This window comes from Salminus brasiliensis, chromosome 3, assembly GCF_030463535.1.
Source record: "Salminus brasiliensis chromosome 3, fSalBra1.hap2, whole genome shotgun sequence".
NCBI lineage: Eukaryota > Metazoa > Chordata > Actinopteri > Characiformes > Bryconidae > Salminus > Salminus brasiliensis.
Window position 1 is genome coordinate 5,483,934 of NC_132880.1, and position 18,752 is coordinate 5,502,685.

The following is an 18,752-nucleotide window of genomic DNA, read 5'->3' on the forward strand; positions in this document are numbered from 1 at the left end:
AGGCAAGCCTGAAAAGAATAGGATTTACCTACAATAGCTTTCACTTAGAAGATAAGCGGCCTGTACAACCAGGACCCGGTGTACAGTCCTAGGCTTTATGTGTTAAACAAAAAGAGGAAAGAGGTCACTCTGACAACTCAAAAGATCAGCACGAGAAAAAGCACACGCTATAGAGCGCTGTGCGATATCCGCCAAACGGCTTTGTGATGAATCTGCAGTGGTTCCTTCCTTGCCTGATTCTATGCCTTTCATCCAGGTTGTATATTATCTTGACGGATGGCTAAGTGTGACCTGAAACTGCTCAGGTGAGATAACACACAAGCAGCTTTTTGGGTTTTAAAAGGTCGTCTCGTGGGGGCCGGAGCCGGAGCCTTTGGTCCGCTGGGTTTGAGAGGCCAGTGTATGAGGGGTAACCCTACACCCACCCAGGGAGCCACAGGATGGGCCACATCAAACGGGCTGTTTGAAGCCGACGACAAGGCCGGGGATGGCTGTTCTCTCCCTCCATCTCTTTCTCCCACTCTTTCCCTCTCCTTCTCTTTTCACTGTAAACCAAAGCCCTGGGCAGAGGCAAACAATGCCTTTTCCTCTGCCTCTTTTAACTAACGAGCTATCACGTCCTTTATTGGGCTCCTTTGTGGTTGGGACGCTCCTCCCGTGGGCTCATTTAATAATGTTTTTTTTGGGGGGGCTTCTGAAGAGGTCCCCCCAAAAAGGTTACCAACCTCAAGGGGGCGCCTGTAGAAGTTTCTAGCAAGAAACTGACAACCCTAAGAAGTGCACAATCCCAACTGTGGCAACAGCTTTTTCCCCTCCCCAGCAAGACAATGGGCAGACAAAGCAGTTGCAGCACTTGGCCTGGAGGCCAAGATGTGCACAAAAATGTCCTGTTTATATATACTTAGAAAATGAACAAACTCCAGATCCAGAAGATCCATTGTTTAGGAACTTACCCTACCCTAATTTTCCCCTTACCCCACATGTAATGGATCAGACAGAGTAAAATACGAGCCAAGGCGAACTGAGTCTCAGCCCCTCTGCCTGAGTTACAGCTAGAATACTAGCTCACTTTGACTCGGCCAGCTCTGACCAACCTGCAGCAGTACTGGATGTTGAAAAAGTTCTTGTCGAGTAACCAGGGCTACTCCTCCACCTCCTGAAGGGCCCCCGGAGCACTGCACTGCCTTCCCTATGAAACCTCTTACATGCTGGGAGGTCAAATGTCAGAGGTCAGCAGTCTGATTGTAATGATAATGTTTCGCGAGGCAGAAGAGCTGAGGGTGGGGTGTGGGCGTCTGATTTGAGTAGAATGTCTTTGGAGGGCTGCGGGAGGGTGGGTGGAGGGGTTGGCTGGGGAGGGGGTGGTCGGGGTGGTATGGTTTGGCGGAGGGGGGGAGGAGGGGTAGGCTAGGGTCCGGTACGGAGGGAATGTCATGTCATACTTCCTGTAATCCTCCGACTCCCGCTCTGAAAACACTCGCCCTCTCTCTCCGAATCCCAGATCCCCGTCGCCTTGGAAACCTCACAGACGAGCGAGCAAGGCCTGACACACCACCAATCAGACGCTACCCTCAGTCCCCTTGGCTATTTGTTATGGCTTGGCGGGGTTTATTTAGAGGCAAATTAACTATGTCTGGAATTTTGGGTGTCACTAAAAAAATGAAACCGGGGGGCTCTCAGCACAAAGGGAGGCCTGGGGGAACGGGAACAGGGACCTACGCTGAGGTTCTTTCTGCCAAGTTATTCCTGAAGTTCCCTGGTCCTTTAAAAGGCCAATGAAAGCGTGCATTCACCTCATGAAGGCAACAAGAATGTGTTAGTTTGTGTGTGTGTTTGCGCCCGCGAGAGAGAGGGATAGTGGAATGTGGAACGTATGGTAGAACCTACCCTTATCTCTCATCTGGAGCATGTCTTCCAATTAAATCGTTGGGTTAAGCCTGTGTTGTAAAATTATGAGACATGTGTGCTGGAGATGAGGACAAATATGTCTTGGAAAGAACAGCTCGAGCAGGAGCGCCAAAAAGCTACACTGGGGATTTCAAAAGTTACTAGACTAGATGAGGTATTGCTGCATATGCTGACAAGACCAATTTCAACACAACACATGGAGGCCCCAGTAATGCAAGCATGTTTTAGTAAGTGTGCGGGTGTTGGAAGCCATACCTGGATATGTGTTTGTGAATGTACGTGGGTGTATCAGTGTTGGTGTCTGGATTGTAAAAGGGCCTTTGAGCATGTGTTTGTGCGTGTGAGAATGTGCAGATATTGGTCAGACAGCCTCAGGAGGGAGGACAGGAAAGGAAAGGTTATTTGTCCTTACACGAGGCACCACAGCCAAAACACACATTTTTTTGTCTGGGCCTTGGCCGTTGCTATCATTCCAAGAGGCCTATCACCGCTTTCTGTTAGGGACAAATCCAATGTCTTATTCCAACGTTTTTGCACATGTGTACAAGACCTCAGAAGTATCTTTCGGAGGAAGAAGGTGTTCGCTTGTTTGTGGTTTTGGGCAGGTGCAGGACGCTGCGCAATGTGGGCGGTGAGACGGATCCAGAGCCGTGACCCCTGACCCCGGAGGAAGAGCAAGGGCGGTGGAGAGCAAGGCCGGAGTGTGCGCAGAAACGCTAATCCCGGCACGTCACAACACTTCTGAAGGCTCGCGCCAGCTGCAGCTCGGCGCTCTGCATCTGTCCACATCTGTCAGCACAGCCCCAGCTGGCCGCCACTGCCGGGGCTTACTGGCTGAACAATGCTGCTATTCTACTTCCAAGATGGGCTCCAACTCATACACACGCATGCTCCCAAAACAATGCCATGCACGTAAGTGTGCCAATATGCTCCCAACACACTTCCCATGACAATATTTGATCTGTCAATAGAAGCAGGTTAACGCAGAAGCCTGAGAGTTTGGGCTATCTCAGAAGTGAGTAGAAAGCAAACAACTTCAGGCACTGATGCAAAGAAAACCAAATACAACCACAGCAACTCCCATGCACACGCTCTTGCTCAATGCACACACACACGCTCAAACACATACACTAGGTCATATTTATCAAACCTCTGAGAGCGAGAGTGCTGCTCTAGGATCAGTTCTGTGCATCCAATCAAATGGACCAACTGATCTTGCTCCAGCACTTTCCGTCCTCAAAGATGTTTGATAAACGAGGGCCGCAAAAGACTTACGAATACTGGTCCATTTTCTCTGAAGGTGCTGGTGGGAAGATGGCCCACTATAGAAATGGGAGCTTTCTAAGGAACCACAAAACAGTTCAGAGTAAGAGACAGCTGCCTTTATCGTACACTAAAAATCTTACACAGTGGAAAATCACAAAACATGCGTCTAAAGATCACCAGTAGACCATGTCTATGGTGTTCCTTGGGCGACCTCTAGGGATGCTGGCCACATGATATATGTGTATGTGAAATTCGCCGCCTCCTCTTGTTATTGGAACCTGACGCCGTTTTTCCTGTTCTGGAGGTCACTATGGGCAGGTAATCGGACACCGCTCTCTTTGGAGCGATCCCACACAATCATAAGGTCGAGGCACCTGCAGAGGACAGCCACAAACACATCGCCTCATCCTGAAAAGAGCTCGGCGTGGTCAGTCATGGTCCATCAGCTGCCAAACATGGGAGAATTCCCAGCGGAAGGGTTTCAGTGTCTCTTGCAGGTACTTTTGAGACATGCTTCCCTCACCTAGGTGAAAAACAATAAGTGTAGGGTCTACATTCCACTGGTCAGGCACCTCCCTCCGTGCAACTGAAAGCTGTCCGGTTTTGGCTTGTGGGTCACCATCTATTGTAAGTGAAACAAGATATGTTTTCTTATCTGTCTTAGCTGAGTACAATGAAAATATGAGTTTGGGTGGCAGCTTTAGGGGAAAGGAGAGACTGCAAATGGAAGAAAACCCCTTACAAAACCAGGTCTGTGGCAATGTCTGGCACACACTGCGCAACCCCCACTGTCCAAAGCTCCACAAGTGGGGAGCAACTCCATGCCTTTGTAAAGAGTCCATACTGACACCACACTGCCAACAAGAGCCTGCAAGCCTCCCTCCCCCAGCTCCCCCCTTTTCTCAGAGAGGAACCAAAGTGGGGGTAGGGCAGCATTTTGTGTCCCAAATAAAAGAGCTAAAGTAGTCAGAACCCCATTGTGTAAGAAGGGAGGAGGGAGGGGGGCAGTGACCCAAACAGCCAGGCTTTCAGGCCCGTTCTTATACGGACCAACAGGCCTCAGCTGTAGCCTGGCAACAGTAACCCATGGCTGAGGACAGAGAGAGGTGGAGGGAGAGAGAGTTGGAGGGGGTCGTGAGGCAGGGTTCCATAAGGACAGTTCCAGGACTTTCACAAGAATTTTTCCCTTCTTCGTGCCTGTCTGCAGTAGACGTTGCAGTTGAAAGTGAAACATGAAAATTAAATATGACTTTTGCCAAAGAAAAGTCCAAAGTTTGCGTAAAACAATGGAGCTTTTGTGCACAATGTGTCTACTGATATAAGAAGGGGTCTTTTTTTAATTCCACCCGTGGAACTCGGAGCAACGCTGCGCTACGAACATAGTTGCCTCATCTGCAGGACCATCCAAACAACCATTCCCCCTTCCTTCTGAACAATAAAACATGGCATGTTTGCTACTCTCTTTGCTAGGACTCTTCTTTCATTCTTCTGAGCTGCACTGCCATACAATTATCTTAGTTCCCAAGATTACACTGAGCCTGGAAGGGAGTGGGAGTGGTTAGCTGTTTAATGTGATAATGGTCTATGATAGCAGAACTGGCAAACCTAACGGATGAATGTACAGCCAGAGCTTCACAGGAAAAGTTCCTGTTGGAGAACAAGAGCCTCTATCAGAGCTTGCACTGTGGTGTTTATGATCCAATTTGGTTGAGCATTGTTAACGAAAAAGAGACAAAAAAGAAGCCTGGAATCTTTGCTATTGCTAACAAGCCAACCATAACCACATTGCATGCACCCTGGAGTCGAGGTCTTCCAAAGCATTCTTCAATGTGTTTGACCACAGAACCCCACCCCACCACCTAAACTGAACCAGATTCCTTGGGAATTTTAAGAGATGGCCTGGCCTCTCAACACTGCCTGGACCTGAGGAAAGATATGCTCCTACTCATGCTAATTAAGACCGAAAAAGCAGTCTTTTCACCCATTCAATGAATCATTCTTTCACAACCGCATATGCATATTAGTTTCTTTTCCGTTCCTCTCACCGAGATTTTTTCACCATTACCTTTTGTTTGGCGCCCCAATGAATTTAGATGTTTATGCTTATATATACAAAGAGCTATGGAAAACTTTTTGTAGGAACTCCTCTAACAATGAAAACAACTGAGGTTTTGACATTCCTTTTTTTTTTTTACAGAACTTTGTACAAATTGAGCGAAAAGCTCCTATCAGTATGTTGAGAAACACGTTGAAGGGCAGTTGTGAGCACGTTCCCCAGAGCCTAACAGCTATATTATGGGCTTATCTCCCACACTGTCGCCTATAAACTCAGGCCCTCGTGCACAAGGGCCGAGGTTCCTCCTTTTATCCCCTCCGCCATCGTGCAAGCACCAAAACAAACAGCACCACGTTGTGAAACTTGATTGCCGTGCACTCTCACAGGGAGTGCAGGAGACACAGGCCATCTTTGAATCAGCAGTTTCCCGGTTTGCTTTCACCATAGGGGCAGCCTCAGGTTATTGGCATCCACAACGTCTCTAAGGCCCACAGCAGGCGTGCCACCCTCATACAAAAACCTGCTCTTCCTCGGAGTCGGCGGGATATCATATAGTGTCTGAATGAGGGCTGAAATGAGCGAAGGGGTGAGAGTGGTCCGTGAGATGTCTTAATCTGCCCTGACAGACAGGATGCAAGTGAAACGGAGGGGTCATGGGGAGTCATCACTTCCTGTTCCAGGGCCTGGGAACTATCGCTAACCGCTTACTGCTACCGCACTCCCACTTCAACCTAGTCCAAGGGCCCATCCAATCAGAGCCCAGGGATCCAGAAGGTTTCCAAAGGATCAGATGCCTCAATCGCCTCGTTCCTCCGGTCATTTCCAATTACACAGACTGGTAACCACGCTGCAAAGTCAAACCATATCGCCGGTATAAAATTGGCCTCAGCTGACACTATTCCTCGCATGGCCACCGGGCAGAATGTGCTTGAGCCCAGGACGGTTTTTGAGCTAAAGGGAGGCGGGGAATCTTATGAAACATTCCACTTAAATCCATTATAAGGGGAACAGAAGGCGCACCATGCCTTAGGCACATGAAATCAAAGTTGGCCTAAACCAGGACAGTGAGCTTATAAACAGTAATAACATTTATTGTGTGTGTAATACACAAGTAATAACTTCTATCTGTTGCTAAAAATGTAGCCTAAAATATAGTGATGGCATCAATAATGCTCAAAAAGCTCCACTGTATCTCTCCACTCATGTGTGAAACAACAGAGCAAGCTCTTTTCTCGTCACTGACGTCCTTCCATTTACAAATGACGTCTATGAGTACTGAGATATCTGGCCACTGAGACACTGACCACTGATCAGCTCCCACAGCTATTAAATACACATTTGTGAATGTGTGTCTGTGTGTGTATGTGAGCGAAGGTCCATGAACCGGCAGCTCCGCTCCTCCACAAGCCTGTCTGTCTCGGCATGGGGCAGCAGGCCACTCAAAGGCAGCACCTGGCCCTCCACTCCCCCCTTTGTGAAAGTCTGACTTCACTGGATTACCATCACAACATACACCAGCTGCTGTCCCCTGCACCCCAGCTCAACCTCCCCCCCCAACACACACACACATCCCCAAATCTACCCCCACCCGCCTCATTCCTCCAGCTGGAGCCTCTCTGAATGACACCCTCACAATCTGCCTAATTATCTCTGTGCTTCAGCTGAGGCTTTATCCCACAGTGGGTCGAGCGCTTGCCTGCACACACTCTCCACGCAGGGGTGGGATGAGATCAGAGGCCCTGCCGCGGCCACTCCAATGGGACTTCCTGACTCTTCACCTAGAGACGGATTCCTAGACTCCTTCCTCCAACAAGTGCGCCGTCATCCTTTGTGCTTCGCATATCTCCAAAAGACTGACTCAGACTGTAGTGGGACTTCTGGGTTCCAGAGGCCCCCGGCTGGGCCAATGCTTCAGGGCACTGTCTGAGTTCGATACACTCTTTTGATGCGATTGACCTCTTGTGGAGAGATGTCACTGTTGCATCAAACATGTCAAGAAATCAGATTGGGAACCTCATTGCCATTGGTTTTGACAGTAATGCAGGGTGATACCCACAGAGATTAACTCCTGGCCACTGAAGCTCTCTGGGCACAGAGCATCATGCAGTGAGGAATGAGGCCCAAAGTGAACCCAGAAGTGGTATTTATACATTGTCCTCAGACAGGACCTGCCAGGACTTGGCCGGGGGCCCACAAATCAGCCGATACCGTGATAACTAGGGCAGTCACAATGGCAGTCCCAGGGGCTGCATTCGCATAATATCTCAGTCACTTGAGAGCAACAGTGCTGGAAGGAAGGAACGGAAATGCGATGTTGCACAACCCTTTTGAGAGAACAAGCAACTGCCTCAGATTGTACAACTCCAAAAAGACAGAGCACTGAGCCTCATAAAATTCCACAGTGCAATTGGTTCCTCCATCCTGTGCCCGATTTCAATCTTCTGCAGTGTTTGCTAAAGCTACCTTCATCCACTTCTTTTCTCTGTTTTTCCGTCACTCTCATTTGCCCTTTCTTCTCTCGCAATCCCCCACCGCGGTGCCAGGTTACAGGTTGGTATCTGGAGGAATAAAAGGTTCTTTTTTCTGCTGTTCTGGAGCTCCGGTTACGTCCAGTTCCCTGGGGAAGGAGGGGTGTGGTGGAGTGGGATTGCTGGACCCAGAGTTAGCGCGAGGGCCGACCGGTCAGACCACTCTTCTGCGGCCGAGTGTATTTCATTTTTCCTTTTTTTTTAAATGATCATGTTATCGTGTTGTGTGGCATGACATTTACTGTCCCATTTTTTTTCTGGAAGCCATTGTGTTTTTGCTTGAAGACACTGACCGACCAGCTGCACCGATTACGCGCAATACGGCCCACCATGCCTTGCCGCTCCACATACACACACACACAATACAAACAAGTTCATTCACATTACGCATCACTTTCAATGGGGCACAAAAATACAGTTTTACAGCATGACCAGTTCCACTTTGGGGCTTAATGTACCATTTAGCCTACATATCCTGTCAGGAAACCCACAAAGCAAGTGGGATTATGGAGCTGGAATACAGAGGTGCTTAGTGTGTTGCAAGGCTTGAAGGAAGGAGCAGGCCAGGGAGAAAACAGGACAAAGCAGGGCAGGTCCATAAACTTGGTTAAATATTTACCTACACACCGTTTTAATACCACTCAGCCTGATGTGTGATACGTAATGATTGAAAGGCACGGTTGGCCTTTCTGGAATCACATTCCTGAGTGTCTTAGCGTAGCTACTTTTGTCTTTCTGAGCGCTGTTAATTTTTAATGCAAGGTATTATCTTTTTGTACTTAGTGTGGAGAAAACCATCAACAAGGCTGAACCTCTAGGCTTCTCTTCTTTTGAGGAAGCACATGGGTTTAAGTTCTCCTTTGTATCTCACACACAATCACCTACCCCTCAGGTGTGAGTCTGCATAACATTACAGGGTCTGAATGCGACTGGAAGCCGATTCTTAGCGAGCTGGTCAGTAACCAGGTAATAACCCTTTGCCTGAGGACCTAACATTGATCTGTAACAAAAGGCTGATTTTGGAGGGAAGCAAAATACCTTGAGGGACAAAAGACAAGCAAACTCACAGACAAAGCACGAGCTACCAGATCTACAGTATAGCTGCTGGTCTAAACGCTAGAATAGAAACACTGCGTGAACACTTCAAGTTGTGGGACACAGAAACAACATATTTTCTAAGATAATGACTCGTTTCTCATGAAACTGGGATGTCTCACCACAGCCATTCTCTGGACTCTAGACTGGCACGCAGACTTCCCTTCAGAAAACATTAGCTTTGGACAGGATAAAATCTCCACAGTAACTGGCTATTGCTCAACGTTCAGACTAATGAGAATGCGGGAAAGTAGGAACGAAGGCAGGAAAATACTGTTGCTATGCAGCCTTCATCCATGATACCATGTTTTATCCCAGGTAAAGAAGTGGTCATGCACTACAGAGTAATAAAAGTGACCATAGACCACCATTTAATGGTGAAAATTTTAATTCAAGACTCCTATCTCATTGTTTTCCACAGATTATGGTCATTGGACATTGGAACCATAGATTCCCAAATAGGCAATAATGGGATTCTTGGTTTGAACAACAGCCTAAAACCCAGTGCCTGGTGTTATACTTAGCCACAGAAAATGTTTCCCACGTACTGCTGCCTACCAAAGGAAAAAAAAAAACGCTAATCACCATGAATGAAGGCTAGAGTGCACACACACACAACTTTCCAAATCAGGCGGGAAACTTAAAACAACAGCCCCAGGCTTTCATGTGATAACAATCACTCTGCATTAGCATACAGAGTGAAGACAAAGGCTGTGTGAAGCAATGGATAAAAAACGGGGCGACACCAAAAGCCTAAGACAGCTCCTTGGACCGCCGAACAAGGCGTACAGTTTTGTAACTGCACTGTGTTTAGAGTTTTTTTTGGTTTTTTTAATCCAATAAATTTAAGCGGCTGAAATCTCAAAGACAGGTGCAACCGGACCATGTGTCATCCAGCAGACATGCGAAGACTTGAGCAACATTATTGCTCATTTTGCCTGGCAACCCATTCAGGTTCTCAGGCTGAGCGGCTCAAAGACACACAGCACGTTCACTCCTAACAAACAGAGCTGGAGGAAGAAGGCCTTCAGCGAGAACAAAAAAAAAGAGAGAAAAAAAGGGGGAAAAATTGCAAAAAGAAGAAAGGTGATAACCGTTGCTTTGCTTTTGGCTAGGCTCCAGCCTCTTTCTCAATGATATACAGCTGCAAGTGTATCCAATACCTCCTAACACAATGTGACACTTAGAACCAAGGCTAAATAACAACAGCAACCTTCTCAACAATCTCTCGGCAAGTCACGTAGCGGAGGAATTCCCTCGGCCATGCACAGGAACCGGACTGAGCTCTGGAGTGAGACGGACTCAACATAAGAAAAGCATGCTGTAGAATCAGAACCGGTCACTTACATGCATCTCGAGTCTATGCACATTCCTCCATTCTCACATGGTCTGTAAGTGTCCACACAGCGCAGGCCTGCAGGGGAGAAAACAGTCACTTCACATACATTGCAGAAGAAATGGTACTTAGAAAGGCTTATTATATAGAATAGGAATTGACTTGATTCATGAATTTCTTAATGAATAAAATGATGTCTTCCAGCCCCCTGCCAGTAATAGCTGTATTTCACTCAAGTGGAAGCGACGTACCTAGGACTACATGGTTCAGTGCATCACTATTTCAGTGTAGAGCAGCTGCGAATAAGGTCGTTTTTGCGTCTTTCCCAGCTTTCCCTTTTCTCCGCACTCTTGCACAGCTACGCCGGGATAAGTTCATGTTTGCTTAGTTCAGAGCTCACACAATAAAGCCTTATCTGTGCAAACGTAGGTGCGATCGGTGCGGACAGCACACAAGGAAATGCTTTCAGATGCATTCAGATTTCTTCACACAGATTTTTGTGAGGCCTGATTCACACATTTAACATGGGGTTTCTGAAGTCCTGAGCCGAACTGAAGTACATTCATGGGTTTCTTACAAACCGGCCTACCTTCAGCAAGCTGTGAAGAGTTTAAACGTGTGGGGGAGATAAATCTACCAGGCTACATCTCACATCTACACAACCTTTATCTCTCAAGGAACCAAACCCAACCAACCCATACACCTTCACAGTGATTGAGTTCTTTTAGGAGAAACCTTGTTTTAAGTGACATTACCCACATTGCAGCCCTTATCCCCCCATCCCCCATAGCTCTGAGCTACAAAGTTCAATTGTTAATAGCTCTTTGTTAGTTGAAGGAGGGGGGCAAAGTTATGGCTCACCACCCCACTCACTTCACACATAAGCACTCACCACCACCCCCCTCCTCCTCTCTGCACTACCAAGACCCCCAATACAGATTCCAGCTCAGCCACAAAATGAGTGAAAATGCAAACACAAAGATATCAAAGATATCACAAAGAAATCCTCGCTGCACATCCCAGCTTGCCTGAGCCCTGTAATTGCCTTCAACTAGCAGCGCAGCTCGCTCTGTTCTCACGCCCCCCCCCCTCCTCCTCACAGTCAGACCTCAGCTATGGACTAGGGACTTAAACGATGGTCAGTAAGTCCAGATTTAAATATACGTAGCCTGGATGTCACTGGAACACCTGTACAACAATTTACACCAGACTACATGCTATTTTAGGGCCCTTCAGTCTCTACTACCTGCAGCATTAGAAAACACGTAGGACCCCAAAGCACTTCTGGCCCTTAGGCAGTGTTCTAATATCGATTATGCTAATATAATTAATAACGATAATAATTATATCGTTAATTTCTTAAAAAAAAAAAACTCCAAATATCCAAGATGGAAACGTTATATAAAATATATAACGATGTTTTTACGTTTTTATTTAAAGTAACCCAATTTTGGAGCATTTCTATTGGTTCGTTTATCATGACATGCTCACATAAATAAAAGGGCAGCAAATTATGTAGTATAATAATAATAATAATATTATAGATGTAAAACTTAGTACTACGTTTCTTAATATCAGTAAAAAATTAAAAAAAAAAAAAACACACACAATGGAATCAAGTATATCCTCTATATAGTTACTTATTATGATAAGCAGGCCATCGATTAAACTTTTTTAATGAAAGATAATTACATATATATATTTTTGTTGCTGTTTTACTAACAAAATAACACCTGTGCATTGTTTCTGGGGGCGATTAGGACCCCCAAATCTTTAGCAACTGGTCTTTCTCCAGCCTAATGCTGCACTGCTGCTGAAGGACCCAGTTAAAGAGCTCGTGCTTCACTGCTGCAGCCGGCTGCTGCATGTGGTTAAAGAGAACTGAGTTCGGTTGCCAGCCGCTACCTAGAAGGATTTAAGGACTCTCAATGAACTGACTATGCTGGAGCCTCCAGTGCGGCCAATGTCAGGGCATGCCCCCAAAAAACAGCTTCTCCAAGAGCGAGAAGAGAAAGCTGGCGGAATACACAAAGCGTCCTAAAGCGAGAGCAGCGAGGATGCACGCGAGAAAGAGGAGCACTCCTCTGTCCTCCTCGCGCCGGGACGAGCAGGTTGTCTTTTTTTGATACAGACCCTAAAAATAGAGTCTCAAACTGATACAAAACGAGTAAACGAGCTTACCTTCGCAGTTCTGTACGAAACATAAAATACTCAAGAATATCCAAATACTGTAATCCCCCATTTTCTGTGGAAATGCTGATCCAACTCCTCTTCTGAAGCGTTAGAAACAATACATCCTTTAAAAAAACGACACCAAAACGACCAAAAGTCCCGAGGAATCACATTAAGACGGAGCAGCCTCGAAAAAGTGTGTGAGGGAGGATTCTGCTTATTTCTCTCTCTATCGCAGACACTCGGTGAATGTCGTAGTCCAGCTCCGTACTATCCCGGGCAGCTCGGACGCGGCTGCAGTGCGATTCCCAAACGCTCCAGGAACTTTTGGGAAACTTTCCTCCCCGCTCAGCTTCAGGTCCCAGTCGAGCGCCGCCGCGATATCACTCCGCCCTCCCCTTTCTCATGCCTCAGCACAGCCAATCCCTCCGCGTGCACAAGTAGTGCGCTATCGTCAATGGGCATTCCTTGCTACTTTCCCACTACTTTCGCTCGCGCAGACAAACTGCTACTTACATGCACGTGTTGTGAGCACGTTGTGAAAAATGTTACACTTTGTCAAAATCTTAATCTTAATCTTACAGAATTTTTTTTAACTTGAGGGGGGGGGGGGTGTCTCAAAATGTAGCAGTATGTGTATTTGTAGAGGCTAATTGCAGAGATAACGTCTCCCATTTAAAGTAGAAGACACAAATGCACTTGAGGGGAAGTCTAAAAGTACCAGCTGAAGCATTAGGAAGTAAAAGCAACTGGTCTTCCTCCAGTCTAATGCACTAGGACCCAGTTAAAGAGCTCGTGCTGCTTCACTGCTGCAGCCGGTTGCTGCCTTTGGTTCCTAGCCGCTACATACCTAGAAGTGTGGAGAGGTGCCTAACAGTACAAACAGCAGTACAAATTAGCTTAGCTGTGGGAAGCTTCATCTTACACTGATAGAAATGTCAAATGTACAGAAACTTGAGAGATTGGCCATTATAGCTTGTAACTATCAAGGTTACTGGTGTAGCGTAGTGGATAACAGCACCAACGTCCAACTTTCCCATTGGCAACCTACTGAGTCCTTGGGCAAGACTCCTAATGCTACGTTAATCTACCTATATAACATGAAATGCAAGTTGCTTTGGATAAGAGCGTCAGCCAAATGCCATAAATTTAAGTGTAATAAGTGCGTTTAAGGTCTAAATATTGGGCTGTTCAATGTTAGTATAGCAGGCATGGCAGAATTAGTGTTCATAAGAGGACATAACAGTCAGCGGTCAAATTGGTAAAAGGCCTTCAAAGGGGGGTGTTGGACAGGTCTCAGATTCTCGAAAGATCTATAAAGCCTGTAGCCCGCCGAAGGGCCAAAAACTTTATTACAAACTTCTATTACCAATGAATAGCCCCACCAGTTAGGGGGTTAATAAGGGGGTTGTTTGTTAGGGGACGTCTTTGTCTTACTTGTGTCAAGTTTTTAGTACAATTACCAAAGTATTTTCCATCCATGGCTGCACTAGTACTTTTTTTGAGGTTTTTGTACTTTTCTACTTTCGGTTATGATAGCAGGGCTGCTGTATGCAGGACATGTGACTGACAAGGGCCCTAAAATCTATTATTTGATTATTTTGGCAGAATTGTTAGAAATGTGTGGCCCAGTGTAATATCTTGTCAGGAGCCCAAAATAGCCGGCAGCGCCCCTGTTTGCTAGTAACGGCCTACATTGACATACTTACAAGTTCATGAGGAGTCATAACCTTTCATCTACCTCTAATTCAGGCTTTCACACTTCAATTTTTGGGTTTAATTCCATTCTGATATGTTGGTTCAGCATCTGAACGGCTGCTGCCTTCCCTTTTTGAGCTTTAGCATTTTATTTAAGACCTAAAGAATCCCCAAAACTGTTCTACAGACTTCATTTCCTATGATGATAGATGCCGGATGTACTATAAAGCTCTTCAGCAGTTTTATAGGACAGAGATTTTCAGGGACTGATTCCAACTCCCAACACATTGGGATAGAGCAAAAATACAGACCGTCCAGAGGGCCCAGAGGACCAGCCTGAGAACCATTCTTTTTGGGACATCAGTACTTGAGTTTCTGAAACCTGATACTCTTTACAAATATTTTATTTAAGTTAGGTTTGACTCTTTATTTTATTGAAGTAACTAAACATACTGGAGGATGGGTTTATGGTAGTCTGTGCAAACATACATAAGACACCATACACTGCCCAAAGTCCAGGCCAGGCCTTTATGAGGCATTTCACATAAGCTTGATCATAGAGCATCAGAGCTTTTTCATGACTGACAGTCCGTGTAGCTCTGATTTGACCCGTAAGTTTGAAGATATCCAAACACGGCAAGAATGACACTCTGTATTTGTGTTTCATGATCTTTTACTTTTTTGGAAATGGGTCACTTGGTGCTCCTTTGGTGCTTTATCTTGCTAAAAATGTGAAAACTACTGCATTCGAGTCAACCCTTGAGGCCTGCTTTCAGACCAACGAAGCTCAAACATTTCTCTCTTCTGTTTGTGTTGCTGTTTACGCCGTATAATAAGACGGATTGTGCCTGCGGGACGGAAGCGAGCGCAGACGTTTCCCCCCTCGTCTCTCCTCGGCCTGCCCTGCCCCGCTGTACTCTTTCTCCGCCATGTATAGAGCCTCGGTTGTTCTGTGGCACAGAGCAGAGCTGCTCGCTTACAGAGACAATGGCGGCTATTTGAATGAGAAAGGGCCTGCTGCATTATGACACAGTTTCTCTCCACAGGAGGTAGAGGAGAAGGGTGGAGGGGGGGGTCCCACTGACATGCAGGGACGTGGTCTAACCCCTCCCGCATCCCGCCCCCCCTTTAAACACCGACCCTCATCAGTCCTTGAATAAATTAGTGGCGAGCAAAGGACAGTGAATCTAACAAGGCCGGTTTGAGAGAAGTTCGTTACCGAGAGGGATGTTTTGTGGAGACTGAAAAGCTTGTTGCATTCACCGAGCACCTGGAGCCTCCGGCCCACTGTCGGAGCATTGTTTACAGCGGAGCTGCAGGCCAAGGGCTTGTGTAGTGAATGAGCACAGGTTTCTACCGTCTGCAGCCATAACGCACTTAATAAACCCAATGACATGTTTAAGAGCACTTGCCACCAAAAGCAGAAGCATTCTCAAGCAAAACTCTGTCTTTCATTACCGCTCCCCGTCTGCCCAGACCACTTCTCCAGCACAGTCGATTAGAAACACAAGACAGACAAATCAATTGTGTTATTTAGTTGAGCTGGATCACAGTGGAAAAGTGGAATTTTTTGTAGATGATCGTGGTTTTACAAGAGTGAAATCCATTTCGACAGAGATACTGCAATACGTCCAAACATGGATTTCACTGTCACATTTAGCAGCAATGAAATCCACAAAGAAACCACAGGAAATCAAAGCTCCATGTGCAGGAACATGTTTCGGAGTTATGCAAATTGTTGAAACAAAAGCTTTCTGTTGTTTTCTTTTTGATGTAATTAAACATATATTAAATATTTTTTATATTTGTGCTGGGCGATATGACCTCAAATCAATATCACGATAAATTGAACATTTGTACCTCGATTGTGATTAATGACCAATTAGATAAACTGCTCGAGTTCCTCAGTCCTCAGTTGTCTGAGTGTTGGAGTTCTCCTCCATGTTGCTTACATGTCGCAGACTGGACAGGGCGGCGTTATAGATATTTTTTATTTTGGACCACCAAAATAATCCCAAAAACTGTTCTACAGACTTCATTTTCTATGATGATAGATGCTGGATGTACTATGAAGTTGTTCAGCAGAGAAGTTGTAGGACAGAGGTTCTCAGGGACTGATTCCAACTCCCAACACATTGGGATAGAGCAAAAATATAGACCGCCTAGAGAGACCATCGTTCTTTACATTGTCTTAAAATTCTATATGTGGACCAATAGAAATGCTCTATAATGGCTTTTCTATTATATATATATATATATATATATATATATATATATAATAGAAAAGCCATTTTAGATTGTTTCTATTTGTCCACATATCATAGAATTTTAGGAAAATGCAAAGAACAATGAACAACTTTATAGTACATCCAGCATCTATCATCATAGGAAGTCTGTAGAACATTTTTTGGGATTATTTTGTAATGTTTTTTAAATTACACAAAATGAGAATAACCAGAAGCATAAAGTGAACCATTTACAAAAGTTAACAAAGATTTTGTTTTTCAAAGTTAACAAAGTTTTATTTTCTTTCCATTTAAGCAAGCAAGGTAAACCGAGTTCTTACAGTAGGCTCTATATTCATAAAGAGAGACCAGTAATTAGAAAAGACCATTGGGCAAAACATGAAAAAACGAGCACAAAGGCCTGTGTATGTCGCCTTCTTTCAGAGATATGAACGTTGATGTTGGCTAGAAGCAACAGATGGGCTGTTTCTCTATGGGCGCAGTTTGGAGCGCTGTTGTTGTTGTTTGTGTTGTGTCTGCTTATGAGGTTAATTCATGCAGAGCACCCACGCTCGCTGCTGTAAAGCGGAGACAGTATTGTCTGTCTGACACTTTGTGGTTATGCTTGGCAGATCCTCTGGCGCAGGTCCAGAGAGATGGCTTTGATGATGGCACAAGCAGAACACAAGTGAGGTTCACTCAGTCCCTAAACCCAGAGGTGGGCACTGAGCAGTTAGGCAAATAGGTTTGTTAAATGACATCTGAGAGTTTTCATCTCGCATATTTACCATTTCTATGCATTTTATAGCTCCTTTAAACATATTTAACATACACGTTTTGAATGAATGTTCAGGTCTAGCCTATAGTGCACAAACACAGGGTTTGTGGGTCAAGTCAATCCAGGGTTTTTTCAGTCTTCTCTCACAGCAGAATTTGTTTTCCATGGATTATTTCTCCTTTTCTATAAACATCTGAGATCCTCTTGATTATTATGTTAAATGTTCAAGGATACTGAGATAATGTTTGTTTGTTCACAGCTACAGGACTGCGTTGACATCTCCCACGCAAAGTGAGAAACTTCACATGTCTTTGTGTATGTGTGCACAGAAAAACGTGAGTAACTGTGTGTTTGGGAAAGGCAGGGAAAGACAGGCGGCAGGATTCTCGCCGAGCTCAGAGGGGATCCAACATCAGACAAACAACAAGGTGTCGGCGGCCATGATTTACGCGTCCCCTGCCTGTGTCTGCTGGGAGGAAGAGCTTATTCTCTCATGTCCGTCTTCTCCATTTCAGCCTTTAGAAGTTCTAGCCTACTTCTGATACCAGTCCCAACTCAGACACTTCAGATGCACGCAATTAATGCATGTAATAAAACTCAATAATGTTATATATAATATGTGAAGTGTATCAAAACATTGTGTACGGCCCATTCTGGAACTGCGGTACATTTTAAGAATGGAAAGCTTTGACTCACCAAACTTGTCAAATTGTTTAAAACATTTAAACCATTATCAGAGTAGCACTTTCTACCATTTTGTGCCTTAATTCCATGTGTTAACCTCAGACTAGATTCCACACAGCATGTCAAATATATTATGGATTTTCAACACAAAAATAAATGAGAAATTCACTCAACATCATCATAAAATATACAGTAATTAGTATACTATTCATGTATCCCCAACATTTTATTCAAAATGATGAGAGAAGATGTTTCTCCACCTGTTTTTTCACGTGTTTCACAATGTGACATCCCTGAGTGCAGGTCACATGCTGTTTGCAGATTTTCTGCAGTGACAGAGGTGACCAGAACACAATGTTCTTTTAAAATATAATTGCTAAAATGACTTATTCTATAGAAAATACATATTATATTCAATTGCCTTTATAACTGTTAATAGAGTAAACACACAAATCTAAAAAAATAGACTTCATGTAAAAAAATTTTATATAACATTCAATTAGCTGTTTGTTGTGTTTAATTTGAAGTCCTTTTTTGACAATATGTACATTTTTATGTGATTTTTTGTTTTATTGTAGCATTGAACGACGATGCTAATGTAGCCAGCTAAGCTAATAGAAGATTACCAACGTTAGTCAATTAAAAAAGCCAAACTAAAGCCGAACCAAAGGTCATTGCATAGCCACAGACAGTCTTAACACCCATCTGGAAGCCTGAATATTTCTTACTTTTGCACTTTTTAAAATAGATTTGAGGTGTGTGTGTGTGTGTGTGTGTGTGTGTGTGCAATGATTTAGACCTGCTGTTTGCATATTGCTAATCGGTGGGTAAAACTCAAGCTTCAGGCCTCTACTTTCACAGATAACTCTGTTATACAGTGTTGGGAACAAATAAAAGAGTGTAAATTAGTCACCAAAGAGGTTTCTGTTTTCTGATTTACCACAATTGTACAATTTTTCATGGATTTGCCATTATTTTGTCACCAACAATGTATACAAAAAGGTTT

The 18,752-nt window shown here is 44.8% G+C and overlaps 1 protein-coding gene across 1 annotated transcript in view; it reads right to left on the reverse strand.

Annotated features, from left to right (window-relative positions):
• notch3 (notch receptor 3) overlaps positions 1-12,671 on the reverse strand; it is a 34,831-nt gene extending 22,160 nt beyond the window's left edge. Inside the window, exons 1-2 of the mRNA XM_072675289.1 lie at positions 12,371-12,671; positions 10,201-10,267 (exon numbers count right to left, since the gene is read on the reverse strand). Coding sequence (XP_072531390.1) covers positions 10,201-10,267; positions 12,371-12,431 — 128 coding nt within the window. The 5' untranslated portion in view covers positions 12,432-12,671. The remainder of the gene's footprint in view (positions 1-10,200; positions 10,268-12,370) is intronic.
• Between the last annotated feature and the right edge of the window lie 6,081 nt (positions 12,672-18,752).